This window comes from Hemiscyllium ocellatum, chromosome 11 (assembly GCF_020745735.1).
Source record: "Hemiscyllium ocellatum isolate sHemOce1 chromosome 11, sHemOce1.pat.X.cur, whole genome shotgun sequence".
NCBI classification, from domain to species: Eukaryota; Metazoa; Chordata; class Chondrichthyes; order Orectolobiformes; family Hemiscylliidae; genus Hemiscyllium; species Hemiscyllium ocellatum.
This window is the reverse complement of record NC_083411.1, coordinates 68,317,959-68,342,979: the sequence shown is the minus strand read 5'-3', so window position 1 is coordinate 68,342,979 and position 25,021 is coordinate 68,317,959. Positions and strand designations below refer to the sequence as shown.

General features: G+C 40.2%; 1 protein-coding gene across 6 annotated transcripts in view; it reads right to left on the bottom strand.

Annotated features, from left to right (window-relative positions):
• The window catches only part of hdx (highly divergent homeobox), a 90,463-nt gene extending 69,067 nt beyond the window's left edge, over positions 1-21,396 (bottom strand). For 4 of the 6 annotated variants that reach the window (XM_060832169.1, XM_060832171.1, XM_060832173.1 and 1 more), the window contains exons 1-2: positions 21,308-21,396; positions 16,900-17,010 (exon numbers count right to left, since the gene is read on the bottom strand). In XM_060832169.1, coding sequence (XP_060688152.1) covers positions 16,900-16,923 — 24 coding nt within the window. In that variant the 5' untranslated portion in view covers positions 16,924-17,010; positions 21,308-21,396. The remainder of the gene's footprint in view (positions 1-16,899; positions 17,011-21,307) is intronic. The other 2 variants (XM_060832170.1, XM_060832174.1) reach the window with 1 other exon arrangement.
• Between the last annotated feature and the right edge of the window lie 3,625 nt (positions 21,397-25,021).

Genomic DNA, 25,021 nt, shown 5'->3' with positions numbered 1-25,021 from the left:
TCTTTGCATTACCACTTTTGCTCTGAATCCTGATAGCGGAGATCCCATGGGTGTGCTGTTGGTTTGTTTGTAGATTATGTTGTTGAAGATGAAGTAGGTGGTGAGGCACAGGTCCACTAGCTTCATGATGTTTTCGTTGGTAATGTGACTGATGGTGGTTGGGGTGTGTATGATGGTCTCTTTTAAAAGTGTGGTAAGTGTTTCCTTTGCCAGGTCAATGTTGATGGAGGTGAACAGTGCTGTTACGTCGAATGAGATCATTGCTTCGTCTTCCTCTATTTTGGTGTTTTTGATGATTTTTAGGAATTCCTGGGTGGTGTGGTTGGAGTGCTGTGACTCTTCTACAAGGTATCTCAGTCTTGCGTGTAGTTCTTTAGCCAGTCTGTAAGTTGGAGTTCTGGGTAGTGAGACTATGGGTCTGAGAGAGGCTCCTGGCTTATGGATTTTTGGTAGTCCGTAGAATCGTGGGGTGTTGGTCCCGTCTGGTTTCATTTTCTGGAATTCCGTCTTGTTTAATTGTCCAGGATTGTGGAATTTTCTTAGGAGATATGTAATTTTGTTTCGTGGTTGTGGGGTTGGGTCTAGCACCACCTGTTGATCGGTGCTGGTGTCTGCGAGTAGTGCATTGGCTTTCTCTATGTAGTCCTTCGGTTCAGGAAGGCTGTGAGCCGACCAGTGAGTGTATACAGAAAACCGACAAACACTGACCAAATACTCAACTACACCAGCAAGCATCCCAACACGCACAAACAAAGCTTTATCAGAACACTATTCCAATGAGTCACCACACACTGCAGCACAGACGAACTTTGGAAAACAGAGGAGAACCATCTATACAATGTATTCAAGAAGAACGGATACTCAAAAAATACACAGTCTGCAGATTCCTCAAGAACAAACCACGGCAAGCAGACCAAACACAGCCAGAAACCCTAACCACCTTACCATACATCAAAGAAGTTTCAGAAATGACAGCCAGACTACGGAGACCCCTCAGAATCCTAGTAGCACACAAACCCACCAACACTCTCAAACAAAAACTAACAAATTTAAAAGACCAAGTACAACCCATGGACAAACTCAACGTCGTCTACAAAATTCCATGCTAGGACTGCCACAAACACTACGTAGGACAAACAGGAAGAAAGTTAGCCAACAGGATACTTGAGCTAGCCACAAAAAAACACGACCCTCTCTCCCTCGTAGCTCTACACATGGATGAAAAAAAGCTCCATTTCATCTGGGACAACACATTTATCCTGGAACAGGGTATGCAAAGACATGCCAGAGAATTCCTAGAGGCCTGGCACTCCAACCACAACGCCATAAGCAAACACATAGATCTAGATACCATCTATCAACCCCTCCAAAAACAAACAGGAAATGACATGACCACAAACCCCAGGTACCCCATCCAGGAGAAAGATATAAATAGAAAACAGGAGACAACAGCTTTGCTTCACTTGGAGGTCACCACTGATGATGTTACCTAACCAGGTAATGAAACATCTGGATATCAAACCTACAGCTCAGCGAGCAAACCTACACCCTAAACCTTTGATTTCCTTTGTCTAGAAACAAACACCAATAACCTACCTACATCATAAAAATATTTATAAGCACCATCTCTGCCATGTTCTGAGGAGCAGAGTCCCAAAGTCACATAACCTTCACTGAAAAAAAATTCTCAACTCTGCCAAAGGACAAATCGAATTTGAAAACAGTGAGCCTCGTTCTGGACTGACCCATAAATAAAATTACTTCCACATGTACCTTGTGAAGACCATTCAGGATCTGACAAGCTTCAATCAAGTCACTCTTCACTCTTAAGCTCCAGTGGAAACATGTCCAGCTTATCTCCATAATACAATCCATACAGGGCTATTAATGTAGTAAACCTCCAAGGTATTTACAAAGCTTCTTAAATAAGGAAACCAAAAGTGCACACTGTATTTAAAACATGATCTCATCAATAACTTGGATAACTGATGCAATACATGATTACTTCCATGTTCAGGTTCTCTCATAACAAAAAGGTGAGCAGACCATTAGCCTTCCTGACGGGTGCTGTACTCTGCACAGAAATGTTTTAATTGATCCACTATGAACACTTGAATCCCTCAGAACCACAGATTTCTGCAGTCATGTGCCACTGGAGTAACACTATGCTTTTTCATTCTTCCTGCCAAAGTGAACAATCACACATTTTCCTATGTCATACTCAATATGCCAGATTTCTTGCCCAATTATTCAATCTATGTATCTGCAACCTTCCTGACTCTTCTTCACAGCATATTTTCCTGGCTATGTTATTGTGTCTGCAGATTTAGCTACGATGCCTTTGCTAGGCTCACCCAGGTGATCGATGTAAATTGTACAAAGTGGAGTCCAGAGCACCTGTAGGACTTCACTTGCTACATCCTGCTAAAACAGACAAAGACCAATTTATACACACTCAACTAATCTTCTATGCTAATACAGCACCGTGAGCTTTCATTACACAGTAAACATCAACGTCACACCTCATGTGTCTGGAAATACAAATGCAGGTACAAATGGTTCTGTTATGAAGTCCTTTTACAAGTTGATTTGTACACAAGTCAGAACAGAATGTAAAACAGCCATAAGTACAGGAAATGTTTGTATACCGAGTCTTTAAAATTACACCTCTGTATGCGATTGCATCCATAAATATGAGCATTCATAATTTGGGGACTGCATGTACAGTATATCTACAGGCTTGCTTTTATTCACAATTCAACTTCCTCTTTCAAAGAATGCCAAATAATTGGTTAAGCATAATTTCCCTTTGACGAGTTTTCTGAAGTGCACAAATTATAATCTTTGATTATTGATTCCAATTCCTTCTAACGACAGAAGCCAAGTTAACTGGTTTAGTGTTTTGTTTGCTGCCTCCACCTCCTCTGAAATACAGAACTCACATTTGCTACTTTCCAGTCTGATTGAATTTTTCATGAATCTAGGAAAATTTGGGAAATGAATACTAATGTCTCAATTAGCACAAGCATCCTATTTTAAGACCTGACAAGGAGGCCCATTAGCACCTGGAGACTTGTCACCTGAAGATCCTTCTATTGCTGGGTGTTTTGGCATCCTGTGCAGCAAAAACAAATGCAAAATATTTGTGCATTTCATTACTATTACCATATTACCTACTATTAACGCACCATTCTCACTCCAGGTTTTTTTTAAAGATTAGATTACTTACAGTGTGGAAACAGGCCCTTCGGCCCAACAAGTGCACACCGACCCGCCGAAGCGCAACCCACCCAGACCCCTACATTTACCCCTTCACCTAACTCTACGGGCAATTTAGCATGTTCAATTCACCTGACCCGCACATCTTTGGATTGTGGAAGGAAACCCACGCAAACACAGGGAGAATGTGCAAACTCTACATAAATACTCACTTCACAAAATCCTGCAGAAACTCTTGCTGTCTATTTCTACATGCCGAGCTAGCTTCTTGTCATACTCTCATTTCTATTGCCTCTTTAACATTTCTGTCATTTTTGTTTTTTTTATATTCTTACCAATCATTTGGCCTTCCACTCATTTTTGCACAATTATGGGTTGTGCAGCTTCTTCCTTAATCTTGATAGTTTCTTTAACTTCTTTAGTTGACCATGATAGTAATTCTCCTTTATAATTTATCTTTATATAGAAACAGATTTATTCTGATATTCTTAAATATGCTCTTAAATATCTGCCACTGTGTCTTTATTCATCTATCCCGAACCTAGTACTGTATTCTAGTTCATCACAGCTTGCTTAGCTTTCATGCCTATGTAGCTGTCCTCATTTAGGGTTTGAATTTCAAACAGAATCTTGTGCCTTTCCAAAAGATGTAAAATTCGAATCATAATGTAGTCACTGTTACACAGGGATGTCTTTTTTTTTAGGAACTGACGACACGTATATCCTCTACAATGAAGACTAATGTACCATTTTATTGCATCTTCCATTTTCTTATTTTCCTGTAATTCTCCGGTCTCACATTCTTTAGGACCAATGTTCACTGCGTTTAATTTTCTTTAAATATTCAGAGAAATTCTTAAGATCAGTTATTACATTTCTGCATAGCTTTCTCTCAGATTCGAACTTCTACCTCTGTTAACATTTTAGGTTTTTTTTTGCTTTATTTAAAAATCTTTCTGTCCAGCTTCTTGACTTGCCACCCACCTTTGCACAATTTTTTAAAAAATCTTTAACATTTCTAATTATCCATGGATGGTGGTTCTGTCCCTCGGGATTAACAACTATTCTGCGTTGGGACCACAACTTTCTGCGGAAGGACGAGAAGTAGGTGACATTGGCATCCCTTGGACAAATATTTTATAAAATTTTTTCATTGCTCTGGGTTATACTTACTCCACCTATCAAATACTTGATAGCATTTTGTTGATTTTTCACACTTATTGAACTCCTGAGTTGGCATTACGCTATCAAGGTTCTCCACGTTTAAAATTGGGATTACTTCCGATTATCATTTACTTCATATTATCTATTACCATCACACTTTTACATTTTTTAAAATCTAAGTGGTCCTCTATAACTTCTGTTTTCCCTGTTCCTATTCTGTATCTGGGCTCCTGTTCCAGACTCCAGTCCATTCAACCTATTCACGCTTTTGCTTTTCTCCTTACTCCTCCTGAATTTTCTTCTATCGTAGATCTGCATTCATTTCTCCATTTTTAGTATCTCTGTCCTCCCAATTATGCATTCCAACTCTTCAGCATTCCTCTATTTTCTGCTTCTCTTGAACTCTCTTGTTAACTTATCAGACCACCTACCTAACATCCACTACTAGAGGAGCAGAAATTTCACCCAGTTAAATACTGAAAATATAATACACAAACATGGAACTTTTTAGCTCATCGATTGTTTCTTGTCCCTCCATCTTTCAAACAATTTTCTTAAGAGTTCCATTTTTAATACAATTAATTTTGAGACTCAGCATTTCTCATTGAATGGACACAAGAATTTGCATTTTAAAAGGTATTTCCATCCTTATCAATAGCTATATTTCTCAGCAGGATGTTGAAGTTGCACTTTAATATATGATACCTTTGCAACTGAGAAATACAAAGAAAATTACTTAGCTTAAGATGTTTTCCAAATAAATGAATATTGTAAAATGTCATTTTAACTTTTTGCCACCTGTATGTATAAAAGAGACCATTGGGTCAGTGAGGTAGCACTGGTTTGCTGCAACAAGTTAGCTAATTCCACTAAATCACCACCCAGCCAACATAAGTTCTGCATTTCTTTTCCCCTTTCACGTATGAATCCAATTCTATTTTGAAAGCCATGATTGCACCTTCTCCAATATCTTTTCAAGGCAGCACATTCCAGATTACAGTCACTCAATGCGTGAAAGTAGAAAGTAGGAGAAAAGCTGCAGAAAATATTGAACACAAATGCACAAAGCCATTTAACGCCCAGTCCTATCTACTCATTTATAGAAAGCACAATTTAAAACTACCCAACCATCTCTATTATGTACTGCTAAATTTAACCATTTCATTTCATGTTATTTTGTTTCCTTGAGACCATTGAATAGCTTCATGTCAGAGCATCAATACAAAGTTAAAACTACTCATATCAGTCTAGATATTGCAAACTGGACGGTCAAAATCAAAGTCATGATCCATGGCTGAAACCAAAAATGGAATTTAGTCGAGTATCTCCTACTATCAATGCAAATTAGTTCACTTCTGCCATATATGTACAATTTCTACTCAAATCTCAACATCTAAAAAGTGTTGGAAAACCTCAGAAGATCTGTCAGCATTCAGGAGATAGAAACAGATTAAATGTTTCAAGTCAAATAAACTTCTTTGGGGGGGGGGGGGATCAAGATCCACGCTCAGTCACGCATTGCCACAAATATATTTCTAATTGCTCCCCCCATCAGCACAGGCTCACACCATCTCAATCTCCTTGTCCTCAGTTCCATTTTATTCTTCATCACAGTCAGTCAACACTAACAAAACACTCACTCACCCTTCTAGATGTTAAAACTGCAAGCTTTAAAAATTCTCTGATGCTGATGTACCTCTGGATTCCGCCTCCCCTCCAACTCCATCTCTTCATCGAAGACTACTCTACATGCATTCAACATCTTCCAAATCAATCCAACTTTAAAATTTTACATTATGAAACTTTTAATAATTAAAGTATTCAAAATATATGCAATTGTGTCACGGTTATTAAAACAGAACAGATACTTAAGTTTAAAAACTATGCACCTGTTGGTGTTGCATTCATTTTTTTCTTTTGCTATACATTTTCTCCAAAAAGAATATTTAGATGAAACTAGAAATGCTAGGGGGAACCTAGCATCTCAATTATTGAAAACACTTAAAGTTGAATAATTGCTCACTCCTGTTGTATAACAAATATAAGCACAGATTTTCTTTATATAAATATTCATCTGTAGAAATATTCAGAATATTTTACAAAAAGTAGGCTGAATATTACTTATCACTGAAAAAGCCTCAACAAACTTGCAAGCAAAATATAACAGTTAATAGGCTTTTGGCAATGTCATAAATGTCAACAAGAATTTCCAAGCAAACTGTTGTGATGATTTAGTTGAGGGAAAAATGTTGGACTGGAAACCAGAAAAACATTCGCCCCTACTCTGATGAGTGCAGTGTAATCTTTTATATCCATTCAAAGGGCTGATAGTTTAATGTGCCATCTGTGTTTGTTGACATCTGTTTCATTAAGATGAATCACAAATTAATAACAATTCAAACCAGCAACCCAGAGAATGTGATTGTGAGATACACAAATGCAGCATCAGTGTTGTGGTCGCTGAAGGTTCTGGCTGTAGAACCTTTATTTTCTGTTGTGATGTTTCTATGTGGATGCCTACAATGTGAACTGCTGGCAAATTCATACAGTACTTTCTGGCTGCCATTCTGCTACAAAATAACTATCAACATCAGCATCTCCTGACAAAAAAAATGATATGCACAAAAGACAGAAGCCCCAATGTAAATCTACTGGATTTGAGACAGAATTTCATTTTGTTGGTCTTATGAGATAGTTTATTTGTATTTATAACTGATAATTATTTAAGTCAGTAGTGATCAAGTCTCAGAAAAGTATAAATGGCACAAATATAGTCACTGCCAAGAATCAGAAAGAAGTTCCTTTTTGAAAAAATTCACAGTATCGGAAGCAATTTCTTTGACTGACTGCCTGTCGGCTACATTCCAGCATTGAGAAAAGACATCTGATTCAGCACAATTAGCATGTGGATCTGACGTCAGCTTTTAAAAATAGCTGTTTGTCAGGGACACCTGTGAGGTTAAAGAAGCATGATCCCATAGTCTGTCAAAAGGTATACAGTTGTTAAAACTGATGTATTTTTACCTTAAAAATGGTACTCAAGGTAAACAACAATGCACAAGATAGGTTTGAAAAAGAAAGGCTGTATGCTGTATGGTGCATGAACACTGCCAATATAAATTCAAGTGAGAGCCTGAATTAGTCGATGTAATGCATGACTGCTTCCTGACTCAGTGTACAGGAAAGCCTTGGTAGGTAGTGCAAATCTGACTTTGCAATGACAAATGCTGAAGATACCATCCAGGCAATTGAATCCACAACCGTGTATAAGGCCACAGAATAATTGTTTTAACATTGTCAGCAGCCAGATACATAACTTTGAAGGTTACTGAGCTAGCAAGCCAGAAGCCTAAGTTAATAAACTAGAGAATGAGGGCGCGAAACAGTTATACCATTGATCATTGGCTGCAATATAGTCTTGCCCACACCCCAAATGAGAATGCAGAAAAGAGCATTTTTAAATTTGGATAAAACAGGATTGTTCTGCTGTCTTTTACCAAATAGTTCCTTAATGGTGAATAATGCAACATGAAATGGTGGAAAATGAAGTAAGGTTTACAGCACTGTTACGGTCTGTGACAACATGACTAGAACCAAAAAGCTGCCACTTCTGGTGAAGGAAAACAGGAAACGACATTGGTTGTGAAGATCAAGTTGCTAGCAACATAGTAAGAAGCTAATAGAATCCTCAGACGAATTCTAGCATGTGAGATGTTTCTCCGGCAAGTGGACAAAATGGAACAATGGAGACAGATAATTATCATCATTCCAGAAATTGTGCTGCACATGCTGTCATAGCTAGCCTCAAAAGAGACAAGCTGACATTCTTGCTTCCCAACACCATGGCTAAGCTCCAGCCAAAAAGTCTGGGGTGAATAGGAACCTATAAATCGTCAGCAGCAAATCTCGGTTATCAGGGCCATCAACAAAAAGCCGGAGTGAAACCCAACTGTTCTGCTAGCCATTTACATGAAGAAGGTGGCATGGAAGATGGTGTCAGAAGCCAAAATCACTGACCGGTTCCACAATGCTGGGTTCAAACAAGATAGGACTGCACAAGATGTCAAGACCAAAGAGCAATGGAGTGATGCCAACCAGCCCAACGACAAAGGCTTTTCCCTCACCTGCAAGAGGCTAGGATGGAAATTTCAGCAGAGATAAGCATGGAAACTTACATTAAGTTGGAAAAGAGCATATGCTGCACAATGGAACTGACAAAGGAGGTAACTGCAAATGCTATACATTTTCAACCAAGTAGTCAAATAACCCTGAAGTATCCGAAGGATGCCCAGCTACTCACCTGCTTATTTGCCTAGGCGGAGCTGCAAAGGTCATACAAACTCGAGATTTTGCACAGCAACACAAAAACTCACGAGATATTTCACTGCACTGATAGCAAAATGGACTGTATCACGTTCATTCAAAAGATAGCGCATGAAACAGAAAAAGATTACCAAGTTTTTCCAGGAGCAAGCTTGCAACTTTTAAAATGCCCTTTACTGTATGAAGTCAGGCTATTGCAAGGTGTAAATAAATTGAAAAATATAGGCATTTTTCATATATTTGCTGCATCACTTTTCATTTTTTTCTGACATAGGTTGTACATTGGCAATAATGGTATGCCAAGGAGCTGCCTTGGCTAACTCGAAGTTTTATTTAATGCAATTTGTTTTGGTAGATCCATGCAATACAACTGTACCACAAACTGAAGCAGTTCTAGAAGATGGGCAGTTAGCACCTTCACTGTGAAGTATAGCTAGCCAGTAAAAGTCAATCATATAGCAATGTTCACATTTCTAGAATGAAATCACACAAGCTTTTATATTCTCAGCATATGACCTCAATTGAAGAACCCAATATATCATCTCCTCTTGCAATAATTCCTAGATCATAGAATCCCTACAGTGTGGAACCAGGCCATTTGGCCCAACAAGTCCAAACTGATTCTTCAAGAGTATCCCACCCAGATCCATTCCCCTCCTTTATTACTCTACATTTGCCATGACTAATGCACCTAACCTACACATCCCTGAACGCTATGGGCAATTTAGCATGGCCAAGTCACCCAACCTGCACATCTTTGGATTGTGGGAGGAAACCCACACAGACACAGGGAGAATGTCGCCCGAGGCTGGAATCGAACCTGGGTTCCTAATGCTACGAGGGAACAGTGCTAATCACTTAGCTGCCCCAAAGGAACACTGCCGCATAGCACAGTGAAATCATTATCTGCTTAATCAATAGTGCAACACTATTTTCTATAAAACAAACCCTTCTCTTGCCTTGCCTGAAGATTCTGCACCCTTGAACACTAAACTGCCACTTCTGCCCCTAACCTCAACTATGTCTGTGATAGCAAAAATACCTAATGTGTTAATCAGTGCCCTCAACTCCAATACTCCTTTCATCCAGCTTTGACATGCTCCTTTGTGCCTTAATTTGCCTAAATGATGTTCTGCCTTCCACACAGACTTGATTTTCTTCAACATTTGTTCAAGCATGACTTCCTATTTCACCTCCACTCAACATCTTACCCCCTGTCAAATTACTTTAAACCTCCACTAACAGCACCAGTAAACCTTTGCCTTCTGCAAAGATGCTGTTCCTTCTAATATTCAGAATTAACTTCCCTGACTTACATAGGTTCCATCTGTCCCAGAATTAAAACCAGTGAAAAGTGATCATGGAATCTCAAGCTCTACCTCCTACAACCACTCTTCAGTCATGTAATCACCTGCTGTACCTATTTATTTACATACTCACTAGCAAATGGCACCAGGAATAATCTTTGGTGCCTTGCTTTACAATCTGCCTCCTGGTCCTCCCAAAGTCTGTTGAAGGACCCAATCAGTCTTTCTGCTTCTGTCGTTGACAACCAACATGAACCATGGCCTCCATCTGCTTGACCTCCCCCTTCAGAATGCTATGCAACCATACAGTGATATATTTTACCTTGGCTCCAAGGAGGCAATACACAATCCTGGAGTTTGTAGACAACAGCAGGTACACCGATCTTCCCGTTGTATTTAGGCTCCTACCACTATTGTTCTTACTCTTTTTCACCCCAACCCCCCTCCATCCAGATGCTGGCTGCACTTCTTTTTTATAAACAACCTCAGAAAATCCCAAAGCAGCTTATAGCCAAATCAATATTTGGAGGTGTAGCCAGGGCTACGTTGAAAATTGTTTGCTTTGCATTCAGCAAGGCCACAAAACCAGCAGTGAGAAATGAGTAGATAATCTGTTGCAGTGGCAATGGTCAAAGGGCAGATATTGACAAGGACATCAGGGAGAACTCTCCTGCTTTCTGTTCCATAACATGTAGTATTTAATGTCCATCTGAGAGGGTAACATGGCTCAATATGCCAAAGTACCTCAGGCGGTGTTGCACCCACTCAGTATTACAATGAAGTGTCAGTCTAAATTCTACACTTGGGATCCTTGAATAGGCCACAAACACCGGCATCTCACAGTGTCCCCACTGAGCTGCAGTCAAAACAAGTTAGTTAGTTGGTATACAAAAAGTCTGATACTTTGTTGGAAATGAGGCAGAATTTGGTCATGAGGAATTGAAATTCTACAGATCTTCCACCTAATGTACGCAAAGTCATACAGCAGAGCAAATCATTCAGCCCACCAAAACTATTTTGGATCTGATCCTACAAATCTTTCATAGAACTAGAAACTCTCTGCGGGATTCATATTGTATGTTTATACACAAGCGTCCCTAGAGATATCAAAGACCCAATTAGAGGCCCAGGACTTGCACATCCTTCTTGGAGTGAGAGTTAAAATGTTTGGCCACAGGGTGGTGGGTTTGTTTGGCGCGGGTGTCCTAGAGGCGTTCTCTGAAACATTCCGCAAGTTTGCATCCTGTCTCCTCAATGCAGAGGAGACCACGTCACGAGCAACGAACATGGTAGGTGATGTGTGTGTGTCAGTACAAATCTCTGTCGGATGTTGAAGGATCATCTGGGGCCTTGGGCGGAGGTGAGGGGTCAGTGTGGGTGCAGGTTTTGCATTTCTTGTGGTGGAAGATGAGTTGGTGAGTCAGAGGGAATTCTCCTTTGAATCCTCCCACATCCTCCAGATCAAAAGGGTAGCCATCTGCCTCTGCATGGGCCCCAGCTATGCCTACCTCTTCATCAGATACATGGAACAGTTTAAAATCTTAGCCAGCTACGCCGGCACCATTTCCCACCTTTTCCTCCGCTACATCGATGATGGTATCAATGCCAACTTATGCTCCCACGAGGAGGTTGACCAGTTCATCAACTTCACAAACACTTTCCACCCAGACCTCAAATTTACCAGACCATCTCAGACACCTCCCTCCCCTTCCTGGATCTCTCCTTTTCCATTTCCAGCGACTGATTCAACATGGCCAACTAGAATTAAGGAGAATCCAAAGGATTTTTACAAATACACTAAGGACAAAAGGGTAGCTAGGGAGAGAATATGGCCCCTCAAAGATCAGCAAGACGGTCTTTGTGCGGAACTGCAGAAAATGGGGGAAGATACTAAATGAGTATTTTGCATCAGTGCTTACTGTAGAAAAGGTTATGGAAGATATAGACTGTAGGGAAATAGATGGAGACATCTTGCAAAATGTCCATATTACAGAGGAGGAAGTGCTGGATGTCTTGAAACGCATAAAAGGTGGATAGATATCCGGGACCTGATCAGGTGCACCTGAGAACTCTGTGGGAAGCTAGAGAAGTAATTGCTGGGACTCTTGCTGAGATTTTGTATCATTGATAGTCACAGGTGAGGAGCCTGAAGACAGGAGGTTGGCAAATGTGGTGCCACTGTTTAAGAAGGGTGGTAAGGACAAGCCAAGGAACTATAGACCAATGAGCCTGACGTCAGTGGAGGGCAAGTTGTTGGAGGGAATCCTGAGGGACAGGATGTACATGTACTTGGAAAGGCAAGGACTAATTAGGGATAGTCAACAAGGCTTTGTGCGGGGGAAATCAAGTCTCACACACTTGATTGAGATTTTTGAAGTAGTAACAAATAGGATTGACGAGGGCAGAGCGGTAGATGTGATATATATGGATTTCAGTAAGGTGTTCGACAAGGTTCCTCATGGGAGACTGATTTGCAAGGTTAGATCTCATGGAATACAGGGAGAACTAGCCATTTGGATACAGAACTGGCTCAAAGGTAGAAGACAGAGGGTGGATTGTTGTTTTTCAGACTGGAGACCTGTGACCAGTGGAGTGCCACAAGGATCAGTGCTGGGTCCTCTACTTTTTGTTATTTACATAAATGATTTGGATGCAAGCATAAGAGTACAGTTAGTAAGTTTGCAGATGACACCAAAATTGGGAGGTGTAGTGGACAGCGACGAGGGTTACCTCAGATTATAACAGGATCTGGACCAGATGGGCCAATGGACTGAGATGTGCCAGATGGAGTTTAATTCAAATAAGTGTGAGGTGCTGCATTTTGGGAAAGCAAATCTTTGCAGGATTTATACACTTAATGGTAAGGTCCTAGGGAGTGTTGCTGAACAAAGAGACCTCGGAGTGCAGGTTTATAGCTCCTTGAAAGTGGAGTCGCAGGTAGATAGGATAGTGAAGGTGGCATTTGGTATGCTTTCCTTTGTTGGTCAGAGTATTGAGTACAGGAGTTGGAAGGTCATGTTGCTGCTGTACGGGACATTGGTTAGACCACTGTTGGAATACTGCGTGCAAATCTGGTCTCCTTCTTATCGGAAAGATGTTGTGAAACTTGAAAGGGTTAAGAAAAGATTTACAAGGATGTCGCCAGGGTTGGAGGATTTGAACTAAAGGGAGAGGCTGAACAGGCTGGGGCTGTTTTCCCTGGAGCGTTGGAGGCTGAGGGGTGACCTCAGAGATTTAGAAAATTTATGAGGGGCATGGATAGGGTAAATAGGCAAAACATTTTCTCTGGGGTCACGGAATCCAGAACTAGAAGGCATAGGTTTAGGGTGAGGGGGGGGGAAAAAAGATATAAAAGAGATCTAAGGTCAACTTTTTCACAGAGGGTGGCTTGGGTATGGAATAAGCTGCCAGAGGAAGTGGTGGAGCCTGGTACAATTGCAACATTTAAGAGGCATTTGGATGGGTATATGAATAGGAAGGGATTGGAGGGATATGGGCCAGGTGCTGGCAGGTGGGATTAGTTTGGGTTTGGATATCTGGTTGGCATGGACGAGTTGGACCGAAGGGTCTGTTTCCACGCTGTACGATTCTATGGACATCTACTTCTAACCCACTGACTCTTACAGCTACCTGGACTACACCTCCTTTGACCCTGCCTCCTGTAAAAATACTATCCCTTATTCCCAGTTCCTCCGCCTCCACTGTATCTGCTCCCAGGTGGACCAATTCCACCACAGAACTTTCCAGATGGCCTCCTCCTTCGAAATTCCCCTCTCACGTGGTTGATAATGCCCTCCAGTGCATTTCCTCCACTTCCTGCAACTCTACCCTTGAACCTGACCCCTCCAATCGCTACAAGGACAGAACCCTGTAGTCCTCACCTTCCACCCCACTAACCTCCACATATATGGCATCACCCTCCGCCATTTCTGCCACCTACAAAGAGACCCCACCACCAGGGATAGACTTCCCTCCCACCCCTATCTGCATTCCAGAGAGACATTCCTTTTCACTCCCCCTCTTATACAATTTAAATATTGGTTTCCCTTATGCTTGTGAATTGATGAGTGCAAGGTGAAAAATCTCAACAAAATGCATCTTTTCTATATTAAAATACACAAGTTCTATATTACTAAGACAACTGTTTATTATTAGGAGTTAGTGTCAAATGATTCCAATTCTTCAACAATTAGCGACTATTTTAAAATCCAAATAAAGAAATCTGTCAAATTTCTGAAGGAAAGAAAATTGTAAATTAACTGTACTTTTGAAATTAATGTTCAATTATGAAATTATCTTTAATTATAATTAGAAGCCCAATCTTGTCAACTCTTTTTGATCTTTACTTCTCTTCAAGTAGTCCACCTTGAACTGAAATTCTTGGATACGGGCATAAAACCATACAACAAAAGACTTCAATATATGGACTTCAATAAGCCATTCAACAAAGTTTCTCATGGTTAGCAAGATTAGATCACACGGAATACAGGAAGAACTAACTATTGGATACAGAACTGGCTTAAAAGGTAGCAGACAAGAGAGTGCACTGAGGAGGGTTGCTTTTCAGACTGGAAGCCTGTGACACTAGTAGGCCACAAGAATCAGTGCTGGGTATACTGCCTTTCCTTATTTATACAAGTGATTTGGATGTGAATATAGGAGATATGGTTGGTAAGTTGGGATAAAGAGTTGAGCTGGAAAAAGCACAGCAGGTCAAAAGGAGAAGGGGAGTCGATGTTTCATATCGGAACTATCAAGGTTCTGATCTGAAACACTGGCTCCCTTTCCCCTCTGCTGCTTGACTTGCTGTGCTTTTTCCAGCTCAACTCTTCATCCACTCTGACTCTCCAGCATCTGCAGTTCTCACTAGCTTACTATACAGTTAGTAAGTTTGCAGATGACACCAAAATTGGATGTGCAGTGGACAGCGAAGGTAACCTCAGCACAACAGGATCTTAATCAGATGGGCCAAAGAGAGGCAGTTGGAGTTTAATTTAGATAAATTAAGGTTTTACATTTTGGAAAGGCAAATCAGGGCAGAACTTATACACTTAATGGTAAGGTCCTGGGGCGTATTGCTGAACAAAGAGACCTTGGAGTGTAGTTTCACAGGTAGATAGGAGAGTGAAGGCGGCGTTTGGTATGCTTGCCATTATTGGTCGGTGTGTTGAATACAGCAGTTGGGAGGCATGTTGCGGCTGTATCCGACATTGGTTCGGCCGGTTTAGAATACTGCGTACAGATTCTTGTCTGCCTGTTATAGGAAAGATGTTGTGAAACTAGAAAGAGTTCAGAAAAAGTTTACAAGGATGTTGCCGGGGTAGCAAGTTTTAGCTTTCAGGCGAGGCTGAGGCTAATTACCCTGGAACTTCAGAGGCTGAGGTTTATAAAATCATGAGGGGCATGGATGGGATGAATAGACAAAGTCTTTTCTGCAGGATGGGGAAGCCCAAAGCTAGAGGGAGTAGGTTTAAGTTGAGAGGAGAAAGATTTAAAGGAAACCTTAGGGGCAACATTTTCACATGTTCATGTGTGGTGCATGTATGGAATGAACTGCCAGAGGAAGTGGAGGAGGCTGCTACAATTACAATATTTAAAAGGTATATGGATGAGTATATGAATAGGAAGAAGAAAGTATTGACTGCAGATGCTGGAGATCAGAGTCAAAACGTGTGCACTGGAGAAGCTAGCCAGTCAGGCAGCATCTGAGGGGCAAGAAAGTTGACGTTTCGAGCAGAGCCTCCTCATCAGGAGATGAAGCTGTGCTTTTCCAGCGCCACACTTTTTGACATATGAATAGGAAGGGTTTAAGAGGAAAATGGGACCAGATTAACTGAGGATATCTGGTTGGTATGGACAAGTCAGACCAAAAGATATGTTTCCATGCTGTATATCCTTAGGACTCTGTGACATGTTGCATCTATGCAAAGGAGACAGAATTTATCATGTCACAGCCACCCCCTCATCACTATTACCTTTTCATGAAAGCAATTTGACTTAGTGTTTTATTAATAATAGGAAACACTATTATGTTTTCCAACATAAAAAGTAAATACTGCATAATCTGGCTTTACATCCATTTCTAAAAACTAATCTTCCCAGGTAATTATGGAATCACCCTTTTCTTCCTCCCTTTCCCCATGCATACTGCATCCCCTGACTTAGAGAACTGTGTGGAGGCAGGGCCATTGAATATTTTCAGGGTGAGTTACATCAATTCTTGACTAACAAGGGAGTCAAGAGATTTGGGAGATAAACAGCAAAATAAAGGTCACAATCAGATCAGCTATGATTTTAGCAAATGACAGAGAATGCTCGAGGAACTGATAGCCTACGGAAGCTTATGGTTCTTGTGTTCTTATGGAATTTTACTAGAACAAGGTACCTGAAATTAAACATCTGCTGCAGTAATGTCCTTCATTTGATGAAAGTAAAAAAGAAAAATTTAGAGTGTCCAATCATTGCATCATGGGCTGTATTTCCACTGTACTGTGGCATCAAAGTGAAGCAAACTGATTTGCAACAATGCCAACATTATGGTATAGATCACTTAGTTATCAATCTTTATATCAATACAGCAACTGTTGTATAAATACAGTTAAAGTTAACAGAAAGAAGGTTTATTGCTGTTGGATATATTACTGATTGATGACTTTTTTTTAAGTCAGCTGAAATACTGCCCACATTTCTAGCTTCCAGAAATGTCTATATTTCAGGTTTTAGGGAACAAGCCATTGTGAATAGTGTAATTATAAAATTTTTAAGTGCTAGGTGACTTGGTATGGATCAAGACAGCCCAGATTAATCTTTGATCTACTCTGATTAACAAATTTCTTCAAACACTATCAAGTTTACCTGGTCACATTTTGTAACAATTCAATCATACCTGCGGACAATCCCCCATTCTCATTGGCTCCCGACCCTCCTGTCACATTCGATCGAAGATAACTTTGTAAGACAAGACTGCTCCTCCACCTCGCACTGCACGGTTCCTCAGCTGGAGGTGAAACCAGTGGTTTTTAAATACAAAAAATACAACTGGTTTCTTCAAAAGGAGTAATTTTCAACATTTCAAAAGGTATGATTGAATGGTAACAGCATATTTGCACCCATGTTGAGGAAGAGATTGTGTTCTTTTATTTAAAGAAATGGACTTTTCCCAAGGCCCTGCCAAAGAAAATACAATTATTCTTATTGCTCAATTACTGTGGCAAAGTGCAAGTCAGTATGTCACTCTTTTGGTTGTTGCAACTGCATTTTCAACTTACTATGACATGTTCCTTTAGGTAATAGACCATACCATATTTGGTATAGTTGTCTTATCACCCTGCAAACTTTGAGACAATGACCCAAGTTTTCTGTTCACTGGGGAAAGGAAGGGCATTTGTTGATGAAGAAACTTGTCCTCTAGATCTAGTCACCTTTGAGTGGTTGAATTTCCCTATTAAAACATCATTTTCAATTTGGCATCATCTGTATGTAATCTGTGGCATTCAAGGATATTGGTTATTTGAGGACTTCAATCAGACTGAAGCATTCTCAAATATAGAAGAGTTTTTAAAAAAAAAAAATTTCCCTTTTTAAATTAACTTGGAAAATAGCATAAAGTTTGGGTTACATGTGATTAATATAGGTGATATATTAAAAACAAAATAAATGTTATTAATTTAAAAATCTATGGAATTTACCATGGAATAGAAATAATGACATCCTGGACTTCCAGAATGAGGTTTTCAGAACCAGAGATACTATTCAGCAACAATTATGACCAAGTCCAGCATTAAAAACCACAGTAATCCTCCATCTCAACATGTTGTAACATGACCAATCATTTCCAGCTGGAATTGGGTATAAAGTGTTCAGGTCAAATCACTGGTTTCTGTGCTGACGCATCTGCAAAAACTGCAACAGTGCATTCGATGGACAAACAGGGTATCACTCACAGCACGTTCAAATTAGTGTGTTTTACTAGGCATGTGCAAACATCTAAAGCTGCAGTGAGTTTTACACAGTAACTGTGTTGAGCACTACAAGTTTTATCATTAACACAATCAACTTCCACACCAAAGCATCCGATAGATCATAAATCACAACATGAACGCAAACATATCTCACGATTCTGCCTTGGAGGTTATAATTTCTTAAATGCCTCAACAAATAAATAGCTCAAAGATACCAGGCAAATTAACAATGTTAATCAAGCAACATTAATAATCAACACCAAGTCAATAATATATAAATTTTCAATTAGCATTTTAACATGTAAAGCTTCTATTTATAGTTTAATAATTAAATCTCCAGAATACAAATAGACAAGTACAAAACAGCTACTTCTGTTGCATTTATACCATATATTCAAAGAATAGTATGTGAATAATTTATAATTGTCAAAGGATGCAATGTATAGTCAGCCATCCACTTAAGTTACTGAACAAACTGACAATTCATACAGTTTAATTCATATTCCTTAATTCAAATGTTTTCAGTGCACAAAAGATGACTTGGCATTATCAGTGATTACAAGTTGAAACTGCAGAACACACTTCCTATTCCTCATTTTCTACTTGGCTGTACACATAACAGGCTAATTTACTCTGTATAAATGTGGATAAATATTTCACAGCAACTATAACTCCCAACAAACCCTATTCTCCTCTCACCCCTTACTAACGTACAATGGCTCTAGGTGCAACAGGCTCATGGCAATAAAATTCTCATCCTTTCAAGTCCTTCCATGGCTTTGCCCCTCCCTATGTTTGAAACCTCCTGAGCCCCAAAACAAAATCTCAGCATACCTGAGATTTTTAAGTATTCTACCATTTGAATAGTTATTTTTGATACTTCAGCCCCAAGGTGTGGGCTCTCCTACTACCCCACTTCTCTCTCCTCTCTTAAAACTAATCTTTCTGAAAAGATTTGGTCACATGTCTGTGGATCTCCTTTTGTAGCTTAGTGTCAAATTTCGTTTGATAATGTCTCATGAAGTGATTTTAGAACTACTGCAATATCTACTATATGGCTGCAAGCTGTTAGTGTAAAGACTGCACATATTGAGATGACACGATATTAAAGTTTTAATGAATTAACTGATTTGGGTAAATCATCAGTGAAGAGCAACATAAGTAACTTCAGAATTTATTAGTAAGGACTAAAGAAAGGAAATCTATGATGCCATCTAAATCATCTTAAAATTATTGGTTCTCTCCTGCATTGCACCATTCTTTCAATCCAGAAAGAAAAATTCAGTTATTCCCTTCATGTATTTATCCAGTTCCATTTTGAAGTTTATTCATGAATTTATATTCATCACCATAATATCAAATTGCATTCAAATTTCCATGGATTACTGAATAAAAACATTCCACGTCCTTTTTCTTTGCCAGTTATATTAGATGTGTCCTCTGTTTATCGACACTTATTCTACCACATAAAACAGATACTCTGAAAATATATAAATCAAACTCCTGGAACTCCCTATCTAAGAGCATTATGGGTCTATCACTGCAACCAGAAAGTTAGCAGGGAGGGAATAAAGAGGTAAGTGACTATAACTTGCAACTGACTGTATTTTCTGTTTTGTTTTAAAATGCCAAACAATATTTAGCACTGCAAGCGGTTCAAAAATGTTTTGAAACAATTTAAAGGTTAGACCCAAAGTTATTTTACTGGTAAGAAAAAGATTCAAAAAAAAGCAAAGGACAGCTAATTTACCAAGTAGTAAAAACTAAACAGTAAACTTTCCTGCTCTAAAAGCAGAGAAGTGCATGACAAACTGAACAGACTGACAGGCAAGTTTTCCTTTACTTTGACATGAGAAAATGACATAACAAATCCAAATACTTCAAACAAACTTGACCTTCTCATTTCAAAAACATTATGCAAAATATTCATAGAGCTCTTTCCCACAAGTTTAAAAATAGTTGCTGCAAACTCTCTAGTGATATCTTCTATTGGTATGCACCACAATTACTTTCTTTAAAATATAGTTTTCATACAATGATTAACAAATAAACACTAACTTATTTAAGATTTTTAGTAACTACAGTACATAAGTCAGATAAGTAGCAAAAGTGGGTTTGGAGAACCAAAAGACTTAAGAGTAATCAAATTTGGTGTTACACAATAAACCATGCAGCACTGCATTGAATTGGATAGCAGTACTGCATGTTAAATTATATTGCGCTGTCTTAAATTATGTCAAGCTTGTAATTCTAAATTTGTTAAATTACATTGTTGGCTTCTAAACTGTAATACATAGTGTGCCAAGTTATATTTAATTGCACTGCACTTTACATGGGTGTTAAACTGCACTTTTATGTACAAAATACATTCTATGATTTATGTAATAGTCAATTGCAATGTTATTTTAAATTATCCTTGTTAGCTGCAGTTGATTTTGAACAATTGTAATATTACACATTAGGTTACATTTTAAATGGGGGGGGTCTATAATATAATAGGTTATACTATTAGAACATACTGTGTTGCCTGACATATTGTATTTACATCAGACAAAATTCATTTTAGATATGGCATCGGATGTACAGTTTATGGTGTTACATTTCAGTTAAAGTGTAGCACTTGTTAATTTACAGCATATTAGATGGGATGGTGCATGGAAGCGGGCTACTTTAGTGTGAAACTAATATACAGTGTGCTGCGTATGTATTCTAAGGACTTGGCTGTGGTTACAGCAAAATTGTACAAAGTGCCCACCCTCCCAAAGTGAATGAAGCCAGCCAGATTACAGTAAGTGCGCATGAGTGGAGTCAGCAGCGCCTGGGCCATTCTAGTGAAATCCTGCAAGCTGTGTGTGTGTGTTCTCTCCGCCCGCCTGCCCCATCCACCAGGACAGGGTGGATTGGAAAGAGTGTCCGCAGGGTTGGAGTGGGAAGTGGGCGGGTAATCGAGTAGGTGCCGTTGGCGGGACGGTTCGGGGACAGAGGAGAGTTGATTTCCCCCCTCCCCCACGCCAACCCGCCTCTCTCTGCTAACGGAAAGTTTGCGGGCGGCCGTGCGATGACTCTGAACTGGGAAGTCTGAAGTGGGGAGTACTTCAATTCACGGGGATGACCTACCAGCCGCTGGGGAGGGAGGGCCGGGCCCGGCCGGGCAGGGCCAAGCCAGGCCACGCTAACCACGGCAACTTTAGCCACTTTCTAAAATAACAAAACAAATCGCACCCCGCTGCCTCCTGTTCACCACCGCAGCCCGGCAGGGGAGGAGAGGAGGCAGTGGGCGAGAGAAATCCTTCTAAATTCAGTTGAATTCACGGTAAAATCAGCCGCGCGTACCTTGAAGCCCTGTAAAAAATCAGAAGAATATCAATTCAGCAGATTTCTCCAGCTCTCCGAGCCAGACAATAAAATCAGACCCGTCCAATCGCACCTGCTCTCATGATCATGACGTGCGAGGCGACAGGAACCAATCGACGCCCGCCCTCTGCCCAGGCTCGGCGGGGAACAGGAGCGAGATGCGCAGGCGCGAATGGGAATTCACCCAGTTTCCCCCACCTGGCCCGCTCCCTCCCTCCATCCATCTTCCTAGCCATGGCAACGGCGCCAAGCCGGAAGTCCCGCCTCCCCTCCCTGGTAACGGCCGTCCTTCCCTAACCTGGCCTGACAACGGGGTGTAGTTGGAGTACCCTGAGGCTCGATTGTTATCTTGGCCGGGGGGGAGAATGCGGAAAGGGGTGTTGTTGATTTGCACGTCGTCGCGATGTTTACTTGTGTGTTTATTTACGATGTTTGACGCTCGTGGAAAAGTCGTGAGGTTGTGCAGAGAGTGTCTCTGGTGGAGCCGAGTCACGTGACAATCTGCTCTCTCTATATTTCCCTCCCAACCCCAACACACAAAGCTGGACCTCTCTTTGAATTAATTCATCGTAGTGCTAAGAACAGAAATTTTAAAAAGGAGCGGGAGTTGGCCCCGTGTTCATCCTTAAGCTCTAATGCTCTTTCTTCTGTCTCCTCCCCTCCCCCAATACAATAAAAGTGACACTGTTTTGGAAGCACGTTACTGAATGAAACAAAGGAAGCTGACTGTGAAAGAGGGGGTTATAGGCAAAGATCGAAACTGGGGTTGGCCTGCTGCTTTAAACTTAGGCAGTCCTCTTCAATGCTACACTCTCAATCACTTTACTCGGAGTAGATAACTTGCCTGCCACTAGGTGGAATATGTATTTTCATGTTTAAAATTGTTCGGGAGATGAAACTGTGAAGTAATTACAAGTTGCTACTACCTTTTTCCGCCAAATTGTTCAATTAGTGGTATTTAAACACTATATTTGCCTCCTCTTCTTTGCAAATAATATTAGTTTGAAGAAATGGAATTATTCGTGTGGCTAGGGCAAGACAGGTGCTGCTTTAGGAAAGAAATGGAAAGCAACTGCGTTTCTGTGGTACAGGAAATTGGACAACACTAGATAAGAATTGAAAGGGGTGAGTGAACATTTTGTAGTATTGGAAGTGGAGAAAGTTGACAATAGTCCAAGAGCTTAGACTTTCTGGATATTAAAAGAAATTCCAAAAGTAAAGATTCTGTGATTGCATTGAAATAGGCTCTGTTTGTTACTTTTATTTACTTTTCTAATTTTTCGATTGGAACTTTGGGTTGGCATTGAGAATTGAACTTTGAATAGCAGATTGTCCTCAAAAGAAGAATAGAGAACAATTGCTATTAGGATTTGGCTTGTTGCAGTTCCGAAGAATGGTCACTGGACCCAAAATGTTGCTTTCTCTCCACAGACATTGCCAAACCTGCTGAGTTTTTCCAGCAATTTCTGTCTTTATTTTTGATTTTCAGCATCCACAGTTTTTTTTAGTTTAGTGAAGACAAATACAGATCCCCTTCTGTCAAAAACTAGGGTGATTATAATGCAGAACAAAGAAATGGCAGAAGAACAGAACACATATTTCGGTACTGTTTTCACAAAAGAGGATGTAAATAACCTCCCAGAAATGTTTGGAAACTAATGGTTGACTGAGGGGGTAGATTTAAAGGAAATCAGCATTAGTAAGAACATGGTGCTGGGAAACTTAATGGGGTTAATGCAGAGATATCACCAGGGCCTGATAATCTGCATCCCTGAGTACTAAAGGAGACGTCCCTGCAAATATCGGAGGCTATGGTGGTCATCTTTCTAAATATAGAGACTGGAGCACTTCCAAACTGATTGAAGGTTGGTAACTGCAACCTCATTACCAAAAAAGGGAGCAAGAGAAAATACAGAAATTACAGACCTGTTAACATCCGTAGTGGGAAAATTGCTGGAGTTGATTGTAAGAGATAAAATAAGAATGTTTGGAAAGCATTCAAAGGATTAACAAAACGTGGGTTGATGAAAGGCAACATGAGATTCTTGGGAGTCCCTCTCCCACTGCAATTCCCAGGTCAACCTCCCTATCTTCTTTTCCACCTATCCACTCCACCCTCTCCTCCCTGACCTATCACTTTCCTCTCCTCCCCCACTCACCCATTGTACTCTATGCTACTCTCTCCCCACCCCACCCCTCTCTAGCTTATCTCTCCATGCTTCCAGCTCACTGCCTTTATTCCTGATGAAGGGTTTTTGCCTGAAACGTCGATTTCGCTGCTCGTTGAATGCTGCCTGAACTGCTGTGCTCTTCCAGCACCACTGATCCAGAATCTGGTTTCCAGCATCTGCAGTCATTGTTTTTTACCTTACTGAAAGTAGACACAGGTGAAGCAAGCAGTTAGGAAACCAATAGTATATTGGCTTTCATTGCAAAAGGATTTCAGTTCAGAAATAGGGATGGTCTTGCTGAGACCACAGCTGGAGTATTGTGTGTAGTTTTTGGTCTCCATACTTAAGAAATTGGGCCAAGGAGGGGTCAGTTAGCTTTGTTGGCTGGATGGCTGGTGCACAGTAATGCCAATAGCACAGGTTAAATTCCCATGCCAGTTGAGATCACCTTGAAGGTCTTGCCTTCTCATCCTCACTCATTGCCTGAGGCATGGTGACTCTCAGGTTAAACTCATCATCATCAGTCGCCTCTTTCTCATGAGAAGCCCTATGATTATCTGGGACTTTGGCAATCTTACCTCTCCTTTATTTAAGAAAGGATATATTTACCATAAAAGAATGCAGTGGAGATTCACAAGGCTAACAGTACTGTCTGATAAGGAGCATTAGTTTGACTGGGCATATTTTTACTGGGACTTGGAAGGAAAAGAGGGGATCTGAATGAAACATAAAATTCTAACATGGCTGTACAGATGAGTTGCAATTTTCTTAGCTGGAAGTTTAGAATGGAGTTTCAGGATATGAAGTACATCATTTGGGACTGAGATTAGAAAACATTTCTTTCTTCAAAGAATAGTGAACCTGTACCACCACCCTCCACCAGTGAAGGTTGTGGAGGTCACAACACTGATTACATTTCCAGAAAGAGAGAGAGATTTTTAGATCTTAAAGGCATCAAGGGATAAGGGGAGAAAGCAGAATATTGCACTGAGATAAAAGATCAACCATGATCCGATTGAAAAGTGGAGTGGGCTTGAAATACCAAATTACCTGTTTCTACTCCTAGGTTCTATGTTACATGTAAACTTTATTGTTCCATTATATGCCTGGTTGGAATTTCCTGTTCCATCCTTCATGTATTTAAGCTCGTCCAAAACTCTCTTACCCATGTCCTAACCTGCACCAAGTCCTGCTCAACCACCAAGTCCTGCTCGTTGATTTACACTGAGCAATGCCTTGATTGCAAAATGCTGATTCTTGTTTTCAAAACACTCTCCTGCATCTTATCTTTGTAATCTTGGGTTCTAAAACCATTTGAAATACATACACTTTTCCATTCTGCCCTCTCATCATTTCCATTTTTTTTTGCATTATTAACCATCATTGACTGATTCATTCAAAGCATTCTTTATCTCTGATACCATAATGCGCCTTTCATTTTTGCTTCTATATTTTGAGAAGTCCCTAGATTTGAAACACTGTACAATTCACTTAGATATTCTCTTTATCTTTTTGCTACTGC